This window comes from Lissotriton helveticus, chromosome 2_1, assembly GCF_964261635.1.
Source record: "Lissotriton helveticus chromosome 2_1, aLisHel1.1, whole genome shotgun sequence".
Taxonomy (NCBI): Eukaryota; Metazoa; Chordata; class Amphibia; order Caudata; family Salamandridae; genus Lissotriton; species Lissotriton helveticus.
The window spans coordinates 47,712,784-47,725,297 of record NC_136059.1 but is presented as its reverse complement, the minus strand read 5'-3'; the positions used below and the strand labels follow the sequence as shown (position 1 = coordinate 47,725,297).

The 12,514-nt window shown below is 54.5% G+C and overlaps 1 protein-coding gene across 2 annotated transcripts in view; it reads left to right on the top strand.

The window, feature by feature from the left end:
* The window catches only part of LOC144817695 (long-chain-fatty-acid--CoA ligase ACSBG2-like), a 607,186-nt gene that overhangs the window by 82,146 nt on the left and 512,526 nt on the right, over positions 1–12,514 (top strand). For both annotated transcript variants that reach the window (XM_078674444.1, XM_078674445.1), the window contains exon 4: positions 8,183–8,255. In XM_078674444.1, the coding sequence (XP_078530570.1) occupies positions 8,183–8,255 (73 nt within the window). The remainder of the gene's footprint in view (positions 1–8,182; positions 8,256–12,514) is intronic.

Here is a 12,514-nt window from a genome sequence, read left to right as displayed (position 1 = left end):
GTGTCATTGAGAGCCCTGGGTGGGGGTGAATGTGCCTCAGTGTCATTGAGAGCCCTGAGTGGGGGTGAATGTGCCTCCGTGTCACTGAGAGCCATGGGTGGGAGTGAATGTGCCTCAGTGTCACTGAGAGCCCTGGGTGGGGGTGAATGTGCCTCAGTGTCATTGAGAGCCCTGGGTGGGGGTTAATGTGCCTCAGTGTCATTGAGAGCCCTCGGTGGGGGTGAATGTGCCTCAGTGTCATTGAGAGCCCTGAGTGGGTGTGAATGTGCCTCAGTGTCACTGAGAGCCCTGAGTGGGGGTGAATGTGCCTCAGTGTCACTGAGAGCCCTGAGTGGGGGTGAATGTGCCTCAGTGTCATTGAGAGCTCTGAGTGGGGGTGAATGTGCCTCAGTGTCACTGAGAGCCCTGGGTGGGGGTGAATGTACCTCAGTGTCATTGAGAGCCATGGGTGGGAGTGAATGTACCTCTGTGTCACCGAGAGCCCTGGGTGGGAGTGAATGTACCTCAGTGTCACCGAGAGCCCTGGGTGGGGTGAATGTGCCTCAGAGTCTTTGAGAGCCCTGAGTGGGGGTGAATGTGCCTCAGTGTCACTGAGAGCCCTGGGTGGGGTGAATGTGCCTCGGTGTCACTGGGAGCCCTGGGTGTGGGTGAATGTGCCTCAGTGTCATTGAGAGCTCTGGGTGGGGTGAATGTACCTCGGTGACATGAAGATCCTGGGTGGGGGTGAATGTACCTCAGTGTCATTGAGAGCCCTGGGTAGGGTGAAAGTGCCTCAGTGTCATTGAGAGCCCTGGGTGGGGGTGAATGTGCCTCAGTGTCACTGGGAGCCCTGGGTGGGGGGAATGTGCCTCAGTGTCACTGGGAGCCCTGTGTGGGGGTGAGTGTGCCTCAGTGTCACTGGGAGCCCTGGGTGGGGGTGAATGTGCCTCAGTGTCACTGGGAGCCCTGGGTCGGGGTGAATGTGTCTCAGTGTCACTGAGAGCCCTGGGTGGGGGTAAATGTGCCTCAGTGTCACTGAGAGCCCTTTGTGGGGGTAAATGTGCCTCAGTGTCATTGAGAGCCCTGAGTGGGGGCGAATGTGCCTCCGTGTCACTGAGAGCCCTGGGTGGGGCGAATATGCCTCAGTGTCACTGGGAGCCCTGGGTGGGGGTGAATGTGCCTCAGTTTAATTGAGAGCCCTGGGTGGGGTGAATGTGCCTCAGAGTCTTTGAGAGCCCTGAGTGGGGGTGAATGTGCCTCAGTGTCACTGAGAGCCCTGGGTGGGGTGAATGTGCCTCGGTGTCACTGGGAGCCCTGGGTGTGGGTGAATGTGCCTCAGTGTCATTGAGAGCTCTGGGTGGGGTGAATGTACCTCGGTGACATGAAGATCCTGGGTGGGGGTGAATGTACCTCAGTGTCATTGAGAGCCCTGGGTGGGGTGAATGTGCCTCAGTGTCACTGGGAGCCCTGGGTGGGGGTGAATGTGCCTCAGTGTCATTGAGAGCCATGGGTGCGGGTGAATGTTCCTCAGTGTCATTGGGAGCCCTGGGTGGGGGTGAATGTTCCTCAGTGTCATTGAGAGCCATGGGTGCGGGTGAATGTTCCTCAGTGTCATTGAGAGCCCTGGGTGGGGGTGAATGTGCCTCAGTGTCATTGAGAGCCCTGAGTGGGGGTGAATGTGCCTCCGTGTCACTGAGAGCCCTGGGTGGGGCGAATGTGCCTCAGTGTCACTGGGAGCCCTGGGTGGGGGTGAATGTGCCTCAGTGTCATTGAGAGCCATGGGTGGGAGTGAATGTGCCTCAGTGTCACTGAGAGCCCTGGGTGGGGGTGAATGTGCCTCAGTGTCATTGAGAGCCATGGGTGGGAGTGAATGTGCCTCAGTGTCACTGGGAGCCCTGGGTGGGGGTGAATGTGCCTCAGTGTCATTGAGAGCCATGGGTGCGGGTGAATGTGCCTCAGTGTCACTGGGAGCCCTCAGGTGGGGGTGAATGTTCCTCAGTGTCATTGAGAGCCATGGGTGCGGGTGAATGTTCCTCAGTGTCATTGGGAGCCCTGGGTGGGGGTGAATGTTCCTCAGTGTCATTGAGAGCCATGGGTGCGGGTGAATGTGCCTCAGTGTCATTGAGAGCCCCGGGTGGGGGTGAAGGTGCCTCAGTGTCATTGAGAGCCCTGGGTGGGGGTGAATGTACCTCAGTGTCACTGAGAGCACTGGGTGGGGGTGAATGTGCCTCAGTGTCACTGAGAGCCCTGGGTGGGGGTGAATGTGCTTCAGTGTCATTGAGAGCCCTGGGTGCGGGTGAATGTGCCTCAGTGTCATTTAGAGCCCTGGGTGGGGTGAATGTGCCTCAGTGTGGTTGAGAGCCCTGGGTGGGGGTGAATGTGCCTCAGTGTCACCGAGAGCCCTGGGTGGGGGTGAATGTGCTTCAGTGTCATTGAGAGCCCTGGGTGGGGTGAATGTGCCTCAGTGTGATTGAGAGCCCTGGGTGCGGGTGAATGTGCCTCAGTGTCACTGAGAGCCCTGTGTGGGGGTGAATGTTCCTCAGTGTCATTGAGAGCCCTGGGTGGGGTGAATGTGCTTCAGTGTCATTGAGAGCCATGGGTGCGGGTGAATGTACCTCAGTGTCACTGAGAGCCCTGTGTGGGGGTGAATGTTCCTCAGTGTCATTGAGAGCCCTGGGTGGGGTGAATGTGCCTCAGTGTGATTGAGAGCCCTGGGTGCGGGTGAATGTGCCTCAGTGTGATTGAGAGCCCTGGGTGGGGTGAATGTGCCTCAGTGTGATTGAGAGCCCTGGGTGCGGGTGAATGTGCCTCAGTGTGATTGAGAGCCCTGGGTGGGGGTGAATGTGCCTCCGTGTCATTGAGAGCCATGGGTGCGGGTGAATGTACCTCAGTGTCATTGAGAGCCCTGGGTGGGGTGAATGTGCCTCAGTGTCATTGAGACCTGTGGCTGGGGGTGAATGTACCTCCGTGTCATTGAGAGCCATGGGTGGGAGTGAATGTGCCTCAGTGTCACTGAGAGCCCTGGGTGGGGGTAAATGTGCCTCAGTGTCATTGAGAGCCCTGAGTGGGGGTGAATGTGCCTCCGTGTCACTGAGAGCCCTGGGTGGGGCGAATGTGCCTCAGTGTCACTGGGAGCCCTGGGTGGGGGTGAATGTGCCTCAGTTTAATTGAGAGCCCTCGGTGGGGGTGAATGTTCCTCAGTGTCATTGAGAGCCCTGGGTGGGGGTGAATGTGCCTCAGTGTCATTGAGAGCCCTGAGTGGGGGTGAATGTGCCTCCGTGTCACTGAGAGCCATGGGTGGGAGTGAATGTGCCTCAGTGTCACTGAGAGCCCTGGGTGGGGGTGAATGTGCCTCAGTGTCATTGAGAGCCCTGGGTGGGGGTTAATGTGCCTCAGTGTCATTGAGAGACCTCGGTGGGGGTGAATGTGCCTCAGTGTCATTGAGAGCCCTGAGTGGGTGTGAATGTGCCTCAGTGTCACTGAGAGCCCTGAGTGGGGGTGAATGTGCCTCAGTGTCACTGAGAGCCCTGAGTGGGGGTGAATGTGCCTCAGTGTCATTGAGAGCTCTGAGTGGGGGTGAATGTGCCTCAGTGTCACTGAGAGCCCTGGGTGGGGGTGAATGTACCTCAGTGTCATTGAGAGCCATGGGTGGGAGTGAATGTACCTCTGTGTCACCGAGAGCCCTGGGTGGGAGTGAATGTACCTCAGTGTCACCGAGAGCCCTGGGTGGGGTGAATGTGCCTCAGAGTCTTTGAGAGCCCTGAGTGGGGGTGAATGTGCCTCAGTGTCACTGAGAGCCCTGGGTGGGGTGAATGTGCCTCGGTGTCACTGGGAGCCCTGGGTGTGGGTGAATGTGCCTCAGTGTCATTGAGAGCTCTGGGTGGGGTGAATGTACCTCGGTGACATGAAGATCCTGGGTGGGGGTGAATGTACCTCAGTGTCATTGAGAGCCCTGGGTAGGGTGAAAGTGCCTCAGTGTCATTGAGAGCCCTGGGTGGGGGTGAATGTGCCTCAGTGTCACTGGGAGCCCTGGGTGGGGGGAATGTGCCTCAGTGTCACTGGGAGCCCTGTGTGGGGGTGAGTGTGCCTCAGTGTCACTGGGAGCCCTGGGTGGGGGTGAATGTGCCTCAGTGTCACTGGGAGCCCTGGGTCGGGGTGAATGTGTCTCAGTGTCACTGAGAGCCCTGGGTGGGGGTAAATGTGCCTCAGTGTCACTGAGAGCCCTGGGTGGGGGTAAATGTGCCTCAGTGTCATTGAGAGCCCTGAGTGGGGGCGAATGTGCCTCCGTGTCACTGAGAGCCCTGGGTGGGGCGAATGTGCCTCAGTGTCACTGGGAGCCCTGGGTGGGGGTGAATGTGCCTCAGTTTAATTGAGAGCCCTGGGTGGGGTGAATGTGCCTCAGAGTCTTTGAGAGCCCTGAGTGGGGGTGAATGTGCCTCAGTGTCACTGAGAGCCCTGGGTGGGGTGAATGTGCCTCGGTGTCACTGGGAGCCCTGGGTGTGGGTGAATGTGCCTCAGTGTCATTGAGAGCTCTGGGTGGGGTGAATGTACCTCGGTGACATGAAGATCCTGGGTGGGGGTGAATGTACCTCAGTGTCATTGAGAGCCCTGGGTGGGAGTGAATGTGCCTCAGTGTCACTGAGAGCCCTGGGTGGGGGTGAATGTGCCTCAGTGTCATTGAGAGCCCTGGGTGGGGGTTAATGTGCCTCAGTGTCATTGAGAGCCCTCGGTGGGGGTGAATGTGCCTCAGTGTCATTGAGAGCCCTGAGTGGGTGTGAATGTGCCTCAGTGTCACTGAGAGCCCTGAGTGGGGGTGAATGTGCCTCAGTGTCACTGAGAGCCCTGAGTGGGGGTGAATGTGCCTCAGTGTCATTGAGAGCTCTGAGTGGGGGTGAATGTGCCTCAGTGTCACTGAGAGCCCTGGGTGGGGGTGAATGTACCTCAGTGTCATTGAGAGCCATGGGTGGGAGTGAATGTACCTCTGTGTCACCGAGAGCCCTGGGTGGGAGTGAATGTACCTCAGTGTCACCGAGAGCCCTGGGTGGGGTGAATGTGCCTCAGAGTCTTTGAGAGCCCTGAGTGGGGGTGAATGTGCCTCAGTGTCACTGAGAGCCCTGGGTGGGGTGAATGTGCCTCGGTGTCACTGGGAGCCCTGGGTGTGGGTGAATGTGCCTCAGTGTCATTGAGAGCTCTGGGTGGGGTGAATGTACCTCGGTGACATGAAGATCCTGGGTGGGGGTGAATGTACCTCAGTGTCATTGAGAGCCCTGGGTAGGGTGAAAGTGCCTCAGTGTCATTGAGAGCCCTGGGTGGGGGTGAATGTGCCTCAGTGTCACTGGGAGCCCTGGGTGGGGGGAATGTGCCTCAGTGTCACTGGGAGCCCTGTGTGGGGGTGAGTGTGCCTCAGTGTCACTGGGAGCCCTGGGTGGGGGTGAATGTGCCTCAGTGTCACTGGGAGCCCTGGGTGGGGGTGAATGTGCCTCAGTATAATTGAGAGCCCTGGGTGGGGTGAATGTGCCTCAGAGTCTTTGAGAGCCCTGAGTGGGGGTGAATGTGCCTCAGTGTCACTGAGAGCCCTGGGTGGGGTGAATGTGCCTCGGTGTCACTGGGAGCCCTGGGTGTGGGTGAATGTGCCTCAGTGTCATTGAGAGCTCTGGGTGGGGTGAATGTACCTCGGTGACATGAAGATCCTGGGTGGGGGTGAATGTACCTCAGTGTCATTGAGAGCCCTGGGTGGGGTGAATGTGCCTCAGTGTGATTGAGAGCCCTGGGTGGGGGTGAATGTGCTTCAGTGTCATTGAGAGCCCCGGGTGGGGGTGAATGTGCCTCAGTGTCATTGAGAGCCCAGGGTGGGGGTGAATGTACCTCAGTGTCATTGAGAGCCCCGGGTGGGGGTGAATGTGCCTCAGTGTCATTGAGAGCCCTGGGTGGGAGTGAATGTGCCTCAGTGTCACTGAGAGCCCTGGGTGGGGGTGAATGTGCCTCAGTGTCATTGAGAGCCCTGGGTGGGGGTGAATGTACCCCAGTGTTACTGAGAGCCCTGGGTCGGGTGAATGTGCCTCAGTGTGATTGAGAGCCCTGGGTGGGGGTGAATGTGCCTCAGTGCCATTGAGAGCCCCGGGTGGGGGTGAATGTGCCTCAGTGTCATTTAGAGCCCTGGGTGGGGTGAATGTGCCTCAGTGTGGTTGAGAGCCCTGGGTGGGGGTGAATGTGCCTCAGTGTCATTGAGAGCCCCGGGTGGGGGTGAATGTGCCTCAGTGTCATTGAGAGCCCTGGGTGGGGGTGAATGTGCCTCAGTGTCACTGAGAGCCCTGTGTGGGGGTGAATGTTCCTCAGTGTCATTGAGAGCCCTGGGTGGGGTGAATGTGCTTCAGTGTCATTGAGAGCCATGGGTGCGGGTGAATGTGCCTCAGTGTCACTGAGAGCCCTGTGTGGGGGTGAATGTTCCTCAGTGTCATTGAGAGCCCTGGGTGGGGTGAATGTGCCTCAGTGTGATTGAGAGCCCTGGGTGCGGGTGAATGTGCCTCAGTGTGATTGAGAGCCATGGGTGCGGGTGAATGTGCCTCAGTGTCACTGAGAGCCCTGTGTGGGGGTGAATGTTCCTCAGTGTCATTGAGAGCCCTGGGTGGGGTGAATGTGCCTCAGTGTGATTGAGAGCCCTGGGTGCGGGTGAATGGGCCTCAGTGTGATTGAGAGCCCTGGGTGGGGTGAATGTGCCTCAGTGTCATTGAGAGGCCCGGGTGGGGGTGAATGTGCCTCAGTGTCATTGAGAGCCCTGGGTGGGGGTGAATGTGCCTCAGTGTCATTGAGAGGCCCGGGTGGGGGTGAATGTGCCTCAGTGTCATTGAGAGCCCTGGGTGGGGGTGAATGTGCCTCAGTGTCACTGATAGCCCTGGGTGGGGGTGAATGTGCATCAGTGTCACTGAGAGCCCTGGGTGGGGGTGAATGTGCCTCAGTGTCATTGAGAGCCCTGGGTGGGGGTGAATGTGCCTCAGTGTCACTGATAGCCCTGGGTGGGGGTGAATGTGCCTCAGTGTCACTGATAGCCCTGGGTGGGGGTGAATGTGCCTCAGTGTCACTGAGAGCCCTGGGTGGGGGTGAATGTGCTTCAGTGTCATTGAGAGCCCTGGGTGCGGGTGAATGTGCCTCAGTGTCATTTAGAGCCCTGGGTGGGGTGAATGTGCCTCAGTGTGGTTGAGAGCCCTGGGTGGGGGTGAATGTGCCTCAGTGTCACTGAGAGCCCTGGGTGGGGGTGAATGTGCTTCAGTGTCATTGAGAGCCCTGGGTGGGGTGAATGTGCCTCAGTGTGATTGAGAGCCCTGGGTGTGGGTGAATGTGCCTCAGTGTCACTGAGAGCCCTGGGTGGGGGTGAATGTGCTTCAGTGTCATTGAGAGCCATGGGTGGGGTGAATGTGCCTCAGTGTGATTGAGAGCCCTGGGTGCGGGTGAATGTGCCTCAGTGTCACTGAGAGCCCTGTGTGGGGGTGAATGTTCCTCAGTGTGATTGAGAGCCCTGGGTGGGGTGAATGTGCCCCAGTGTGATTGAGAGCCCTGGGTGCGGGTGAATGTGCCTCAGTGTGATTGAGAGCCCTGGGTGGGGGTGAATGTGCCTCAGTGTCATTGAGAGCCCTGGGTGCGGGTGAATGTGCCTCAGTGTGATTGAGAGCCCTGGGTGGGGGTGAATGTGCTTCAGTGTCATTGAGACCCCGGGTGGGGGTGAATGTGCTTCAGTGTCATTGAGACCCTGGGTGGGGGTGAATGTGCCTCAGTGTCATTGAGAGCCCTGGGTGGGGGTGAATGTGCCTCAGTGTCATTGAGAGCCCAGGGTGGGGGTGAATGTACCTCTGTGTCACTGAGAGCCCTGGGTGGGGGTGAATGTGCCTCAGTGTGATTGAGAGCCCTGGGTGCGGGTGAATGTGCCTCCGTGTCATTGAGAGCCATGGGTGCGGGTGAATGTGCCTCAGTGTCATTGAGAGCCCTGGGTGGGGGTGAATGTACCTCAGTGCCACTGAGAGCCCTGGGATGGGGTGAAAGTACCTCGGTGACATTTAGATCCTGGGTTGTGATAAATGCATCTCCCCTCCACCTTCATCCCTGCTATGGGTGGGAGGAATGTACGATAGTTCCACTGAACGCCTTTGCGGGAGAGCACTGGGGAGTGAAGTAACTACATAAAAATGCTTCTTTTCCTCTGTATTTTCAGCTCCTGGGGTACTTGCTGGTAATCGCCAGCCAGATAGCAAAGAAGGAGGGCCTCACTGAAGGCTACAGACTGGGTGAGTGCAAATAATGGGAAAGGGCTTAAAAATAATCCCATTTGTCTCTTTGTGCCTCCAATATAAACAAGCATTTGCAATGCAATAGATCTTGCATTACTGATAGTTTCAGCTATTGGCGTTGCATGATTGGTTGCAATGCCAATAGCGCAAACTTTTAGTAATACGAGACCTATTGGACTGCAAATGCTTGTTTTATTTTGTATTGTGATTATGCCGTGGCTAACTGCCGCCGATTAAATAAATGAGTGACGGGGAAATAGAAACAGTGTTGCTTTGAAGTACGGAAAAGGCATCTTTGGAATCCCCGGTTCAGGCCCGTTCCCACACATATCTACAGTAGGAGTCCCCACCCCTAATCTCAGCATGATGGCTATCGCGCAGCTGGACATTCCGCTGGGAACAGAAATGCGGGTGATCGGTCGGATCTAAGGGTGTGAGGGCATTGATTAATCCCCGTTCCTTTGAAGTGAGGCGAGGTCCTACTGTAGGGGCAATAAACTGCATCTGTTGGGCTAAGTGATGGCCTGGGATCAGGCCGGACAATCGGGCAAGGAGGAAGGGGTTATCAAAGGGCCTGTTCTAAGGGTGGGATGAAAGAGTGAGGGGGCAGAGGTTTCAGCACGGGATGTGGCTCTGAGACAGGGTCGTGTTTAGAGGTGCGTTTATGACCCAAGCAGGAGAGACCGGGGGCTGTCAGGGCGCGGGGGAATACTTGCGAGGCTGGGGAGTGAGGGGGAGAGACGTGCAGGCTATTGGCAGTGGGCAGAGCGGTCATGACACACAAAATGGCTGCTATCTATGTTCGTGATGGGGCCTAAAAAGGGGACAAGATGGCGTGGCCACTGTTTCGTGACTTTCGCTTTACTTTCAACAGTGGCGAGGGTGAACATAAATGAACGCCGCTTATGTACATATACATTGTCATTTTCCACAGTCGCCGCTTTTTAACATAAGTCAGTTCATTTCCGTGTTTATCATAACTAACAGGGTGTACATATGGTCAATGAGATAGCGTTTGTCAGTACTGGCGGATTGCATATAACTATGTGTAGCCGATGCGACATACGAGGTGGAATACATATGAATTTACATTTGTCGTGTTTAAAAGTGACCGATGAAACATTTTGAAGGCAACAAAAGTGGTTGAGGGAGGGATTTAGTCCAATACAAGCAATTAGTCAGAAAGGGGGGGTAGAAAGTTCAGAAAAAGGGGGGGGTCTTCGCCACAGTGTCTTTTTAGTAGCGAGCCATCACTGGTAGGCTCTGGTAGTTCGTTTTCTTCCGTTGGCGCTGTTGAGCACCGGCGGTGGAGCTATAGGTCCAGCTCGGATCCTTCTTTACACGTCGCAGGGTGCGATCTGTCCTCTGCTGTTAGACCACAGTCCTGTTTCCTAACTAATCTTTTTAAGGGTGCCTCATGCTGAGCACCTGCATTTCTTTCTCCTTCCGCGGCAAACCCTACTCTACCTAAATGCTGTTCTTCTTCTCTGAGTCAAAATCCACGTGAAAAGAAAAAGGGGGGGGGGGGTTTGTCGGATAATCGAGGGAAGAGAGGGCGGAGTGGGACCAGATCTTCGAGACAAACCAAGGGAGCAAAGGGTGATGAGCAGGCAGGTCCATCAATCGGGCTCAAAGGGGCGGGGACTTCTGGCACGCGTGGGTCAACAAGCAGAGGGCTTCAAGGCAGCCCTCCATCCTTTCATTTTCCCCGTTTGAGAGTGGTGCCTCGTCCCGCGTCCCGTTGCTCTGCGGCTCCACCTTAGGTCGAGGTCACACGTGCCTCATGATCTGCGGCCAGGTTGTGCGTCACGTCCGGCCCCTCTCCTCCGGTGACTGTGTATCTTTGAATGGGTAAAAAAAACAGGTTTTAGAGAACTGGCAGGAGAGGACATTTATACATTTCAATTCCGCCCCAAATCTAAGTAGTTGGGGGTACGTTCATCGGTCACGGTCAGAAGTTATCACTGTGGAGCATGTATACAGTCATGTCTACTGAGTTCATACTAAGTCTATTTGGCGTTCATTCATGACGTATAAAGAGAGAGGTCAGACTCCTATCAACTGTGTATTCCCTCAAACTCGAAATCGGATCCTTCGGTAGAGACTCGTCTCTCTAACCCAAGCCCTGGCAGTCTTCCATCATCATGAGAGAGGGGTAGAGGCTAAACATTCTTTTCTCGGGGGGCAACAGTTAATCAGGGCCATCAGTTATACTTCGGGATATGGAGCTGGGGTCAATCGGGAGGAACGGGGACGTTTTGGACATCCGTGTTTGGGTGCAGTGAGGTGGGGCAATCTGGGCATTGGGGATCGTGTTTCTAACGAACTGAGAACAGAAAGCCACTGACATATAGTCCTCCTATAAAGAGGCCAGATTAGGGGACATCATTCGTCTTACCTGTCCTTTCCTTCATAGCCAATTCAAGTTCCATCATTTTACAGAAAGGAGAGGTAGTAATATGGCAAATTACAATTGTTTTAGTTTCTGTCAATTTGCCGAACAACTTTGTGTTCGAAAACCAATTAGGCTCGTGCCGGCGGGGCACAACGTTACCACACAAAGGAAGAGGGAACAGGGGGACCCTCGGAGGGAGAGTCGTCCGCATTTTAAATGACCTATTCGGTACACGTACGACATGGAGAGAGAGAAAGAGAGAGAGAAACGTGTACAATAATAGGCCATTTAGTGCGCACACAACACAAAACAGTAGGGGTCATGTTATATAGAAACACAGACTGAGGGACGACGTAAATCCATACACTACGTACACATGAATTCAGGCGGGGGGTAGTACATGTATTATATACAAAAACCCAAGACACAACATAGAGCAGTACTTGGCCAAAGAGATTTCCTCCTGCATGCTGCGCATCCTTAGTATCCTATTTAATTCACCTGGCTGTCTTTTGCTGTTGACCTCGGTTGCAAATACTTAAACCTTTGTCAATTGTTCGGGAACTAACCTGGTCGGGCTAATACTCACGGTGGGATCTTCGAATCGTTTTTATCGAATGGGTATCCAGGCTGAGGCAACGGAGGGTGTCAGTCGGGAGAACAATGGGCAGCTTTGAGTTTCACGTCTATGAGGGTGCAAGAAGGAGGTGGTAAATCTTAAGCATTGGCAATATTCCTAGTCTTCCAGGAGGAGGGTACTTGGGTAAACCTCTCCCCGGAATATTCCTGAACCTTCCCCTATTTAGTTACCGTATGAATCTACTCATAGGTGCACGTCATTCTTGGTTGCATTATTTGGGGTGCCGGTTGGAGTCATATTTTTGTCATACTGAAATAACTCCCCAAGTTTCTGCTTCAGGCCACCCTTCCAGTCGCTGGGTTCAGAGAGAGAGAGAGAGAGACAGTCGTTTCGAAGTAAGGGAGTGTTATATCTTTGTTTGTTCGTCGTGTATAAGCACCATGTTTAGACCCCGTTTCCCCATTCCATCGGCCGTTCGATCATCACTCAAAAACATCTTTCTTATCAAGTCAAACGTGTGCAACGTGTATCCAGTCGAGTTATACACATCCGGGCATACACGCGCGCATTCATATCACACAAATTCGTCACGTTCTCAGGGGCAGTCCCCATGGATAATATATAATTTTTCCCCGCGGAACCATGGCGTGTTGTTTAGGTCTTCTCCATTCTTTAATCGATGTTCCGATGTGACCTGCAGAAAGAAGGGGAAAAGAAGGGGTGGGGGCAGCGTTTTAAAACACATCCGCGCACATAAACCCGAAAAGGCTTTTACTTACCACATACTTGACCTATCCCCACGGGATGCAGTCCCTTTCATCTCGGCGTTTTAAGCCCAGAGGGACTGGTAGTGCGGGAGAGATAATCATTGATGGACTGTGTATTGCATAGATCGCCCAAGTGTGGTATTGCGGATCGTGTGTAGGGGAGGGTCAAAACAAAAGGGCAGTCAGTGTAAAGTGGGGGTGCACGGAAATTAGAGGGGCTAGGTAGCATTCCTTCGGAGTGGCTTAGGGGCATCTGAAACAACTTCCCTGATATATGTGGCATATAAAGTAAAGGCTAAATACCGGGACCTTTATCGATTGCTTTACGTTGCACAAAAGCAAAAAAAAACACACGCAACAAACCTGGACCATTCACATTTGCAATATTTCTGTGTACTTTGCTTTTTTTAACCTTTAAGTAATCGAATTGCTTTATTGCACCTGTATTTTACGTATATCGGAAACAATGGCCATTTATTCGAAACTTACCAATCCAAGTGCTACAACTATGTTT